A 13,687-nucleotide genomic window follows, 5' to 3' on the forward strand; every position below is an offset into this window, starting at 1 on the left:
TATTTCCCGTCATCATTGTGCTTATTTCAAATATTTACAAACTGCTCCACTCAGCCTCAGTTTGTCTCCTCTCTAGCTTTTTTTGTCTCCTCAGCTTGAACCATCACATCAGGGTAAATATGTGACACCAGCTGGACACAGCATGTCGCTGTATTATTTAAATGTGATGTTTATTTTCGGAGACATCAGACACGTGCTGCAAGTCAACATGAAATACCCGCCAAATAGAATCAAAACGCTCCTTAACAGTTAGATTGACTGTATAAACCTGTGGCTGCCATTGTTGCTACTATTACTATTGTAGTTATGACGCAATTGCAAATGTTGATATCTATCTATCTATCTATCTATCTAAGGAAAACCATGCAATGTGATGAGAAGTCACCATCTCATTTTCCTCAGTGTCCACCTGGATCAATGGTTTGTACATTTGCAGTCTATTGCCTGTTGCCTCTGCATATATGTTTATTTTATGTTTTCATGTACTTCCTCCACTTTCTCTGCCACTTATTTCCTCCCCAGGACCATCCACATCCACTTTTATCCCCTTAAAATGTTTGTGTTTGTTCAATACTTCAACAAAAACTGTTTACTGACCTTGAAGTGTCAGATGACAGACATTTCAAGCGGCACATAAACTCACCGTCTGTTCAGCCTGGTAGCTATAATTTGAAAAGAAAGAAAAGGAAAAACTTGAAATAGTTTTTTTTCCTCCACAAATATTTACTGCATTGTTGTCTGACTTTGATTCCATTTAAAAGTCAGTGTTGTGAAGAGGGTCTGTGTGATTTCCACAGGGCAGGAGGGATGTGGAGGTGCAAAGCGAGCAGTCCGGAGATGAGAGGGTTGAGTTGTTGGTTAGGGTGAAAACATCCACACCCGAAATGTCAGTCGAGTTTTCTGCGTGTTTTTGTGAGGACAGTGAAGCTTGCATGTGAGTGACATACAGTAAAAGTTTGGCACCATAGATGTACTTGAAATGGAGCTCAGTAAATGAGTGTGATTAATTGAGGGCTCATCATCACTGTGATGATGAACATGAGGATGATTATGGCTCCGGTACTGAATCATCACAAAAGGACAAAGGCAGGTCCACTCAACTAATAATCCAATTTGTTTTTGATTTTAGGTGCAAAAATGGCCTTTTTGACTCACCGTCACCGCTCAGTCTTTCACCAGCGACTGCTGCAGCACAAACACAGATGCCGAGCACAAAGCCCAAGGCCAGGACGCTGGTGAGTCACAGTCATACCGGTGTGTGTGAATGAAGGCTAAGTGAACGCTCATCCAGTTAAAAAAAAAAAAAAAGGCTTTCATTTGACGTCATCGGTCTTAATCACTCAATTATAGCAATTTCCAGAAGGTAACCGTACTTTATCTTTTCACTGTGTCTGCCTCCAGGTAACATGCAGGCAGCTGAGTGATGGGGGCGAGGCGGCCTCTCTCAGGGACCAGTGTGAGATCATTCACACGCTCTTAGTTATTCACTCTCAATCATTTATGCTGAAAATACATGAATTACACTGTGTGAGTGTGATGGTGTATTCATGGTGTTTCACAATACTCAATAGATAACATGACACGAGGACATGCAAGGTAAAAATGAAACTTTACTGTAAGTTAGAGGCCTCAGAGGGCAAGAAAACAAGCATGATATGAGCAAGTGAATTCACACTGTGTGGACAAAAGTATGTGGACAACCCTGTCCAACTTTTTAGCAACGGTTTAAGCAAAGCCCTGTCCATCCAAGGTCAAGGATGGTCTTTGAAACTCAACATGTGAAAAAATATGTGCAGACATGACACTAAAAGCAAAAGTCTGTTGATAATATTTTGTCATATTTGCTGAACCTGTCCCTATATTGAGACAGGAGTACATGAGACAAATGGCCTGTGGAAAAAATCATATTCCTTCTCTTCCTCGTAATGCTTCTAATGATACTTGCAAGAATCCACCGCACGTGAACGAAAACAACCAATCAGAGCAGAGGAGTCTCTAGCGTAGCTGTCAATCATGTCAGTCATTGCTTGTGAATTGTCAAACTAGGCAGCGCTGATCAAATATGAATCAAGATCAAGATTCTGTTACTGTTTTGCCTATTTCTCGCCTCAGTCTCTCACCTCATATTTTAGTGTACCGTTTAGTTGTAAAATGAGAATGTTTATAACCTGGCCTCCATGTTGGAAACAGAACCACAGAACCTCTGTTTTAAAAGATAATTCTGTCAACATGACCTTTGTTTTAGAAAATATCTGTCCACATTAAGCCCAGTTCAGACCAAAGATTTGCAATGAGACAAAACCGTTTTAGAACGTTGCAGAGAAAAGTTGCAGCCATGAGAACTGACCACCTGAGCTTGACTCAAGTTTGGGGGTGTCACCTGCAACTCAGCTGGTCAAATCGCTGGCAGCTGGTTTGAGAACGTAAAGTACATCACCTGTTTCAACAGCCAGTCGGCTTGCAGTGAAGTCTGCTGGTCAAGTCAAAATGACAGCAGACGGCGTGTTCGCTTGCTGTGGCAGGTGCTCCGTCCCTCCTGAGCCCTCTGTTTCCATCCTCACGGTGGGTTGATGCTGCTGCTCAATGTATGTGCTTATGAACAGCGGCCGCTGAGGTGCAGCAGACACTTATATGCATCTGTGAAGAGGTGCAGCAACCCTAAGTTTAAGTGTAAAGTAATTGTTAGACCAAGCAGTGCTAATAAACATTAGCAAACCAGCAGTTCACCATTGTTGTTGGTGTTACGAGTGTATGCTCATCACTCAGAGCAACAGTGGGCGTATGCAAAGTGAGGAGGTTACATCATCCTTCCCAAATGCTTACTGTTTCATGTCCACACAGATAAACAGCTACCAGAGTTTTTAAAAATATGCACCTTAGAACATTTTTTTTTAAATCTCTGCTTTCTTGACCTAAATCTCTGTTTGTGTGGAAACAAGAGGCCAAAACATTGAATGGAAAATTTCCGTTTATAAGAATATCTGTCTCATTTAACAGCTAAACAGTACACTGAAATGTGTTTCTAAAACATTTGAGGTGAGAAATAGGCGACACCGTAACAGTCTCTTGATTGATATTTGATCAGCGCTGCCTAGTTGCCTAGCACTACAAGGAGGAGGAGCATGATAATTTTTCATAGATTATATGTCTCATTCACTACTGTGTGAATAAAGTGACAGTTGCAGCAATATGACAAACGTTTTAAAGCTACTAACTAGCTTAGGCAGGTGCAATTGCTTTAATTATGGACTACACATGCACAGTGGCTGTTAATGAACTTGTTAAAGATAAAGAATAAAATCTCAGGATAGATAAAACAGTGTAAACATAATGAACACACGGTAGGTATTATGCAGAATATTACATTTGGTCTGTTTTAACTGGACATAAAGAAGACAGGTGTTTATGGCTGAAGGAGAACAGAGATGAGATTAAATCCACATTACAGAGGCACTGAATTAGTTCAGCCTGAGACTGTCTGCCATTATGACGGTACAACCCTACCACACACACACCTCCACTCATGGGGAAGCACGGTACGAGAAGAGTCGCAGCCTGAGAGTGAACATGAGTCAGCCTAGTAGTACAACTTATTATGAGTGGGCTCCACTACAGTGGGAGCTAAATGGATAACTCATAGAAAGGCTTTTTTTTTTCTTTCAGCCGAGGAGACTGTCTGGGTTACAAAATAGATTTATTGATTTATGTTATGCGAGGCCCTGCTTGACCATGCTATTAAGATTTGGAATTTTTTCACCGAAGAGCAATTTAGGTTCAAATCATATCTTTTAGACTGTTGTGTTCAGCGAGGGCTCAGATTTCACATTATACCATTAAAAAAAAAAAAACGATGACAGAGGCAGAGTTATAAAATGAAATGTTGAGAGTGCATGGATCTGGACACTGTTATGGCTCCGGACACTGTTATGGCTCCAACTGACAATTATTTTCATTTTTAATTAATCTATTAAAAAAAAAAATTTGTCTATAAAATGTCAGAAAAAAAGGAAAACAAGCGTGAGAGAGTCCAAAGTGACAGCTTCAAATTGCTTGTTTTGTCTAAACCAACAATCCCAAAGCAAAAGAATGTTCAGTTTGTAATGAAAAAAGCAGCAAATCCTCACATTGAAGAGGCTTAAACTAGAGCGTGTTTGAGCATTTTTGCTTGATAAATGTCTTAAATTATGAATTTATTGATTATCAGTTTCACCAATTAAATATGTTCAAGTCCAGATATGACTAATGCCTGATATTGTGTCATTTTAGTTGAATGTAATTGTTTCCTGTTTACTTTGTTTCCTCAGCTCCTCCACCATTGCTTGTACTCAAAGGGACTGCAAGTGTGACGAGCACAGACCCCAGGGGGATCCCTTCCATTCGTGCATCCATCACGGTTGGTTTTACAACAAATGCACCAGATTGCTGCTCTGTTTCTTTTTTTCCTCCCTTCTGTCTCATGTGCTACTGTCTATATGAAAAAATGTTTTGTTTTGTTTTTAGAAAAGTTGACAGCTACAGCTTTAAAGGAATACTTGACCCACAAAATTATCTTTTCTATATCAATTACTCACTGAAAAAATCTGATAATACTAATGCAGTAGAATCCAGGTCTCATTTATCCAGTCATATGCTCAGTACTTTCCAAACACATACATTTACACTAAAATGTTACTACTCAACACACCTCCACACATGAGTAGTGCATCTGAGCATGCATTTGAACTCTGCTTGTACACCCCATTGAGCAGACTTCAAAGACATGTGCTGGCCAAGGTGTGCTTATTGTCTGTGTCTGACACTGTTTATGCGGGAAGTGTTTTAAATATGTGGTTGGGAAGTACTGAACATACAACCGGATAAATGAGACTTGGATTATACTGCATGAATTATGTGAGTTTGTAAACTGATGTTTTGACATAGTTTTGCTGTTGTTAAATGCAGACCCCTTTAACTCCAATTCATCAAAATTTTACTCAGTTTTTGGATTCTTCGTTCATTGTGGAGGCATGTGAGAAAAACATAAATCGTAAACGTAAATCATAAGGTCATTGTCAACAAATCCCACAAAAAGCTAAAACCACAATGTGCCAGTTCATCTCTTAATATTTCCTGACTTCCCCAACTGGTTTGTGGCTCCTACTGAAGATATAAATGCTAGATAATTTATATTCTAAAAAAAATCTGTCCTCTGTAGTTTTTAGTAAATCACTCAAACAGTAGCAGTCGGATATATTACATGTTTTAGGGACTATTTTCAGCAGAGGATAAATACACATTCACTGCCCTTGAGAATATTTCAGGCATCAGGATGGTGAATGTGGTATTGACCCAAAATGAACTACAGTGGCAGTGTTCATTGTCATGAGGGAGGGTGCTGTCCTCTGCAACAGAATGACTCAGTGATGTGGTTTTTTGGCAACAATGGAGCTCTATGGCAGAGATACATCAGACCACACAGGCAGTAATTGTTAGGAAGAGTTCAGTTCATTGTTGGTTTTGTCTTTTCATGGGATTAGCTGACAGTAATAAACATAGAGGATATTTGCAGACCTCCCAATCCTTTGCAGCAAATTGAAATTGTAGTTGATGGATATGACCACAAGATGGAGGTGTTGATCTGTGGTAAGCAGTTATTTTTAAACGTGTTCATAATACCACAAACAAACACCTTAATCTGTTTCTTGCAGGGCTGCTCAACAGCATTATTATTAATTATCACTTTGTAGTTATATTACTGTTCACAAACAATTAATTGATAGTTAATAATGTTTACTAACTATTTTGGTATTTTAACAGTTTGTTTTTGCAAATATAATATTTTATATACTATAGGCCTATTAAGTTGTTGTTGGTGACTGAAATGATTTTTTAACCTTTAATAACTTTAATCATTACATAAATGGACAAGATATTTGTAACACTTTGTTAAGGGTTCTTAATTTGTTTGTAAACTGCCTATAAACTTTATAAATTTTGCTGGCCATTATAAAGGCCATTATAAAGTTTCAATGTCTGTAGTATTATACTGTACTATTATACTTACAATTTGCACCTTTACAATACCCATCCAAATAATATTTATACATGATTTACAAATCAATTATTACCATTATAAAATACTAAACATAGTATATAAAAAGTTATAATGTTTGCAAAAATAAGATGTTAAATTACCATAAATTACAGCATTACTGATAATAACAAACCATTATTAATTATCTATTGATTGTTTGTTAACAGTGAAATAACTTTTAATTTAAGTTCAATTAACTATCAATGACCATATAATGATTATGGTTATTATAAAGTGTTACCTGCGTTTCTTTAGGACAACAATGGTGTGTATCACAGATATCTTTGCCTGCAGTTGGAGGAGAGGAAACAACAGATAAAGAGGGAGAGAGGCAGCAATGCTGTTGACGAGCAAAAGGTTAGTGACTTTATAACGAGAAGGATGCACTTTCATTAATAAATAATTAACAAATAAAAAAAAATTTTTAGAGCACTTTTCATACAAGGGAGGCAGCTCAAAGTGCTGTACACTAAAGATGCAACACAAAAGCAAAAAGGACAACAAGGTTAGCCAATAAAAAGACTGGATGATAAACAAAATATAAAAGTGAAGGTAAAGTACAGAGATCAGTTACAGTAGTAAAAATTAATATAAAATAATAATAAAAAAGATTTACATCAATTAAAAGTTACACTTAAAAGTCACACTTTTAGCTGTCGTTTGAAAATATTTACTGAGCTAGCATATTTTATAGCTTTTAGGGTAGTCCATCATTTTGGTGCATAGTAATAGTATGTATTTGAAAACCCAGCAGTTGAAGATCTGATCGCTCATGAGGGATTATAAAACGACAGAGAGTCTGCAATGTAAGCCAGTCCCAAACCATTAAGAGCTTCAAATCTAGTCTAAAAGATACTGGGAGCCACTGGAATGTAGCTGAAAGTGGGGTAATATGCTTCTTTGTTCTGGTTAAGCAGCACAATTCTGAATAAGTTAAAATGTTCATGATAAGATTGATGGTAGATTACTTATACGTTTACTAATGGTGTCACAATTCTCCTACCGTCCGCAGCACAATGAGACCATGCAGCAATCCGTCTGGGGGATGCCAGGAAGTGGCGCCCCAAACTACCACCTGGGCACAGTGAAACGGACCAAAAGCCTCCACGCTGCTGGGATTTTACCCCAGGAGCAGGTAAACAATGCACCGTTTATCACCCTGAGCATTGTTCCATGCAACAAAAGCCCAGTGTACTCAGAAGGTCTCCTGATCGCGCCGGTTTTGACAGGAAAGAAAGTGAAAGAGTCTGCAGCCACGCAAATCTGTAACAAATGAGGATTGTTGTGCAGTAAGACACAGTGTCGCCTCTGTGATTATTTTAGATACGAGCAGCAACACACTGTCCACAATGACAAGACAAAAATACGGGTACAGTAAAAATCCACTTGACATTGTTTCTGTGATGCTTGAGCCTCCTGCAGAGTTTTGCTGCTCCAAAATGTTTTTGTAGGTAAAACTCCAGTCTGACCTCCTCTCCACACATCGCACTCATCTCGTAGCAGCTGAAACTCAAACCTCTGTCTGTGGTTCTTAACAGTAGGAGCTGGTCAGACTCTAAACAAGCTGTGTTTGAGGTCTAAACATGAGTCTGGGTCCTGGGCCAGCATCACATTACAGCCCCATTTCTCCGGCCGGTGTTTCTGAATGCTGTCTTTGTTTCCAGATCCGTGATAAAGGCTTCAGTGGGACCCCCTTCCGCTGCCTGTGAAATGAAGACCACAACATGCCCAATCTGAGACCACTGAGCACCACGGAGCCGCCAGACAAATACTACTCTCTGACTTTTATCTTCATGGGATGATAGTTTTGCAGCCATCAGCAGTTTTGGGCTTTTTCGGCAGCAAACTGTGATGGTGACAAAAAAAAAATGCTGAATGTAAATTAAAAAAAACTACATTAAGAGTATTAACAACTTGAAAAAAACATCGTTTCTGCCTCCATTAATCCATGAAGTGGTGCAGCAATACAAATTTTAACTCCAGAGTATTCATTAGACCAAGCAGAAACACAACGTACCCAAACACTTCATTTTACATGTCCACACAGTAACCAGAGTTGTGAAAAATCTGCACCCTTAAAAGGCGTTTTAAAAAATCTCTGCTTTAGTGACCTAAACTCCGTTTGTGTGGAAACGAGACACCAAAACAGATGGAAATATCTCTTTATAAAAATATCTTTATATGTTTAGACAGGGCTTTATGCTGTGTTCACACTACCAGCAACACAGCAACAGCGTGTCCAGCTACATTATCGTCAAATTGCCACTGAGGTGTCACTCAAGCGCTCATTAACGTAGTTATGGTGTCACATGCTTGTGTGTGTCTCCTAAAGGCCACACAGCACCTTGACTGAAGGTTATCTGAAGTTTGTCTTTGGTCAAAAACAATATATGCTTTTGATCATCGTCTGAGCCCCATTTTAACATCACATTTTGCCGCCTTATTGCATCATCTTGTGCGCCACGATACACAGAGAGCTAGCATAGCATCAGCTATGTTTGCAAAATAACACAGAACCACAGCTAGAAACACAGGCATTTGATTGGTTGATGCTTCACTGCATCGCTGGAGTGCTGAAAAACTTGAGGCTAGCTCACATTTTGTTGTAGCGTGTCACCTGTCAGCAGCGACAAGTGTCAGGTGTCTGTTTGTAGCTTTGTGTCGCTATCTTCCATTGAAAATGGCTTCGAGTCGGTTACTGTGTTGCTTGTAGTGTGAACACAGCATTAGTCTCTAGTTTGGCTCAAGATCCAAACACACTGGATACTACAGTTCCCATAATGCAACAGTCTAGCAGCAGTCAAGTCCAAGTTAAGTCTTAAAGGAATAGTTTGATATTTTGGTGAGATAAGAGAATAGATCCTAGTCTCATGTAAAGTAAATAGGGAGCTGGAGCTGGCACCAAGTTAGCTTAGTGAAGCATGAAGACTGGAAACAGCTAGCTGGCTCTGTGTAAAGGTAACAAAATTTGCCTAAGCTAAGCTAACTGGCTGGTGCTGGCTCCAGCCACATATTTAGGGCATAAATCTTCTCATTTAAAGGCTTATTTATGCTCAATATTAGAAATGTATATGGATACGTATGAAGCCTGCCATCATGTCATCCATACTTATGCATGTTTTCTGAAAGCTTATGGATAAGGATGAAACAGAGCAGTACCGCCTGACATCATGGGGACAGTGAAGTGTCGTTCAAACGACAGCCGACCGTCTTAACGGAAAGAATCACCAAGACATGAAAATAATTCTCCATCCACTTGTTTTGATGTATTTAATGGCCTCACAAACCACAGCCATCTACAACACTGCCTCTGTTTTTTAGGCGGCTTAAAACTAAGTCATTGAGGCAGCGTTTGCTCACAATGCCATTTGATTTTATGTATGTGACACAAGGATTTTCTACGCCAGAAAAGTCAAACTGTTCCTTTAAGTCCTGGGAATCAAATCACAAACCCTTTAACTACAGGACAAGTTTACAACAGCTGAGCTGCATGACTGAGAACAGAAGCTGAATTCAAACCTTTAACAATGAATGAGAAGTTAAAGTTTGATCAAACATACGACACAAACAATGCAAAGAACTAGTATAATTGTTAATGTGTGATTCTGATTTGCTGGAAAGTTTAAGCTTGCCAGGTTTACATCAGCCTACACAGGTCAGTGAAAATGTTGTCGTCCCACAGATTTAAACCCTACTGATGAGCTGAATGGTGTTACTGTAATTGGTAGTGTGTACTGTGATAAACAGCGACACTGTTTGAATAACTAACTGAGATACTTTGAATTATTTGTCCAGAAAGTCCCTGATTGATCCTCCAGGTAATTTCCATGTAATTATATGGTGAAGGGAGATGAATCAGCCCCCTCTAATTGCATGGCTTTGTACGTGACGTTAGCAAGCTCTTAATTGGCACAGTTAACTCAGACACTGCATGTATTTAGTTTGCATAGGCTAAAGGGCCTTATTGTGGAGGGCAGCAGCAGCAGCAGCAGCAGCAGTAGCTCTCCTCCTTGGTGGGTGGGTAATTGTCATGTAGGGACAGTTATAAGGGACAGTGAAATACCAATGGTTAGACTGCAAGGTTGGTAATTATACTGTGGAAAAGTAAACTTGTTCCTTTGGGGTCATTGCTGTCTCATGCAAACATTGTGCACTAAAGAAGAGAAACTGTTCAACAAGTTAGAACTTTCTCAGTGCTTTCACCAATTTGTGAATGAGGATTACAACTGCACAATAAGTATTTTATTCATTTCTTTTTCCATATTCCGGTGTTTCTCAAATGGTAAATGGGAGTGCACATACCCCTGGAGTTCTGCAGGGGGTGTGGATTTTTTTTTTTTTTTTTTTTTGAAAGGCTAATTTAAATGATATCAGTCATACATAATTCCTAACTATAATGCCGGTTTAAGTGTTAATGCATGATGACAAACATGATTTTGCCATGAATGTAATGATGAATTGTAAAGATTTGAAATGTAGCATTTAACACTAAAATTGCCAGCATTCCAACACCTCCAAGAACTGCCAGGAAGGTGTCAGTTTTACACCCTGCTGCAACTGCATCAATTAACCCAAATATGTTTTTCTTGAAGTTGGTAAGTTGTTCACTTTCATATTTTTGACAAAATAAATGTATTTTAAATATTCAATTTTGGGGGGGTTAACAATTCATTACAGATCAAAAAAAGGTGCATTTGAGAAAAAAACATTTTAAAGTTCATCATATCACAAACAAAAAAAAATAAATTGACAAATTTAGGTGAGACATGGCAGGCAAAAACATCAATTTTTCATGCAGTGGTCAATTTTGAGATTTTGGGCTAGTTTACTCCTTGAAAATGTATTCTTTCAAACTGCTATAAAGAAAACATTCAAATTAAACATTTAGATGTTTATTTTATTACATTTTGTCTACTTGTATAATGTTATTATGTTATTATGTAAATCTTTGAATGCTGTTTTCTCAAAATGAGTTTTTTGTCATACTCCAAGTCAAACATCTCAGCCTCTGTAGCACCTATGTACACCAAACTTTCCAGTTATACACCTAGCTATATTCTGAAGATATTTACAGAGGGATTTGTTAATAAATCATTCCTAGCCTGATTTATGTGACATTTTATTCCCAAAAATATGGTGAAAATTTAAGGCTATGGACAATATATTTTGATTTTCTAGGTAATAAAAGCAGATATCCTTAAATCCCTCTGTCATATTTTTTTCATCTTATATATAAACAAAATGAAAAAATAATTTTGCACCTGCCTTTATCAGATGGTCAGATTTATCTTCCTAAAATCTATGCAAATTCGAGCACATTTAATGAGGTAATGCCTAATTTGCATATTTGAACATTACAATTTTAAAAGTAATAAGTAAAGTCATTGTAACTAACCTATTCACCTGTAGTGTCTCCCCTTTAGTAATTAAGTTCACATTAAAAATTAATTTCGGATAATAAAATGTAATTAGCAATAAACAGAATAAAGAATTGGAGCTCTCTCTCTCTCTTTCTCTCTCTCTCTCTCTCTCTCACACTCACACTCACACTCACACACACACTCACACACACACACACATATATAGCTGTTTAGCTGTTCATGGTGCTGACAGGGCAGGCTCGAAAGGTCAGGACAATTTATATTTAATAGTTATAACAACAATTTAAAACAGTTATAGAAAATTTAACACCAAAACAAACCACAAACTTGAACATCAATTTGTAAATCAAAGCTGCCGCAGCAACTGAGCTGTCTAAAACACTGTCGTTAAAATATTTTGTGGCGGTGTTCTTCCAGTGAGTGGTCCTGTCTGTACAGACTGTCATCCTAGCTAGTCTTGTGAGGCTCACAAGGATCAGGTCATTGAGCTGACACTAAAGAATATGAATATTTATAATCAGCCTAGTTTTCTAAATGTGGTGGGTTTCGCTCGACTGTAGGCTCACCTGTCAAGTCTCCCACAGTGTCCAAGCGCTGCTGCGATGATGTGGGCAATATAGTGGATGATCCCTCTGAGAGGAGGTAGCCTAATAGGCTGCATTTGCATGTGTTACGTTGTCTTATGTATGATTTGTAGATGAGCTCCTTGAGGTTGAGTCGAATATAGCTGAAGTTGAGTTGTGGGACTAGTTTACCTGCCATCAGAACCCTGGGCCTTTTTTGGGCCTTCGGCTCCTCATCCTTCGGATTCCTCCTAAGGTGAAAGTGACGGGTAATTTATCTTTCCTTCATTCAAATCTTCCTCATCTATGGCCTGGAGCTTTGCGAGAGCTTCCTCTACATCCATCCATCTGCACTGGTCCATGTTTTCAGACAAAGCCTCAAATCTCTTATTGATAGCTAGCCTGTAATATGACAAACTTCTTATCAAAAGTCTTAACAACTGCCTCAGGACAGCAATCAGTGACTGCATCTCTCTCTCTCTCTGATTTGTGATATTGGGCTTTATAAATAAAATTGATTGATTGATTTACACTGGTGGCGGAGTATGGAGCCTCTTTATATAGGCCTTTTTTCTGCCAAAAATGTCTTGGTTGGCCAGGAGGTACTTGGCTGAAAAAATGATTAAAAGGTTTTTAAAAAGCACTAAATATAAGTGTCTGACACTTGTAGACACCCTGAATACAATATATGAATCAACTTACAAATTGATTATTATATATTGAGCCACCAGGCAGGAAGTTAAATTATCTCCATCTTTACCAGCTGCAGCTGGTATCACATTAGTGATACTTGCACATTAATGCATCATTTATAATCTAGAGACATAATGGTATGAAATGGCCTATTTTGCATAATGCATACTTTAACTTTTGGTACTTTAAGTATATTTTGATGCTAATACTTTTGCATTTTTACTTAAATATGATTGTGAATGCAGGACTTTTACTTGTAACAGAGCATTTTTACACTGTGGTATTGCCAGTGTTGGGGAAGATAGTTTGAAAGCATAGCTTTACAAATTACCAATTACTTCACACTGGAAGAAGTTTACCTACAGCAATGCTATCCTAGGGAGAACTAGTTTGGTTAACTACAGCTACTTAAAATATTAAATAAAAAAATAGGGGTGTACCATATCATCTTGTTCACGATAATACCGGTATGATTTTTAATATTATATGAAAAATTCATATTGTGGTACTCGCAATATTTAGACCCACAGCAACAACAAACATGGCTGAAAGCAAAATTATTAGCGACTCCGCAGTGGTTCAAAGAGACAAGCTGCTTTGATGGTGTTGAATAAACTGTGGTGTTGTTAGGCCTGGGTGTCCTGAATGTTTATTAACAGCCACAGACTTCTCAGACTCTTTTAGTGAGTTAACCGTTCAGAGGGAACTCATTCAGCGGCTCCTCTGGCAGCAGCACAGCGTCTCTCCCTCTGCTCTCTCGCCGCGGGGCACAAGAGTCAGTGTTATTAAGTGATTTTGTCATAAATCTTTGACAATGTAAACCTAAGTGACACTTGTGGCTCAAAAAAACCCCCAAAAAAACCCCAATATATGTGAATGTGCAGTATGGTAGCATCAGCCTGTCACAGGTTACAGCGTGATGATTAGAGGAGTAATGGCAGAGCATAAAGGTCCAGGTGGAAAAAAAACCCAACTCA

The 13,687-nt window shown here is 38.4% G+C and overlaps 1 protein-coding gene across 4 annotated transcripts; it reads left to right on the plus strand.

Moving 5' to 3' along the window:
* Window positions 1-22: 22 nt before the first annotated feature.
* On the plus strand, window positions 23-11,063 carry LOC126397391 (uncharacterized). Of its 4 annotated transcripts, XM_050056117.1 has the most exons (8): window positions 23-113; window positions 357-420; window positions 1,130-1,235; window positions 1,402-1,456; window positions 4,305-4,393; window positions 6,329-6,430; window positions 7,086-7,208; window positions 7,738-11,063. In XM_050056117.1, the coding sequence occupies exons 2-8, from the start codon at window positions 374-376 to the stop codon at window positions 7,780-7,782; spliced, it is 567 nt and encodes a 188-aa protein (XP_049912074.1). In that variant the 5' UTR covers window positions 23-113; window positions 357-373; the 3' UTR covers window positions 7,783-11,063. The 4 variants fall into 4 exon arrangements, with proteins under 4 accessions (XP_049912074.1, XP_049912076.1, XP_049912073.1 ...); XM_050056119.1 differs by lacking the exon at window positions 6,329-6,430; XM_050056116.1 differs by lacking the exon at window positions 7,738-11,063 and having other exon boundaries at window positions 6,368-6,430; window positions 7,086-7,718.
* The last annotated feature ends 2,624 nt before the right edge of the window (window positions 11,064-13,687 follow it).

Source organism: Epinephelus moara, chromosome 11 (assembly GCF_006386435.1).
Source record: "Epinephelus moara isolate mb chromosome 11, YSFRI_EMoa_1.0, whole genome shotgun sequence".
NCBI lineage: Eukaryota > Metazoa > Chordata > Actinopteri > Perciformes > Serranidae > Epinephelus > Epinephelus moara.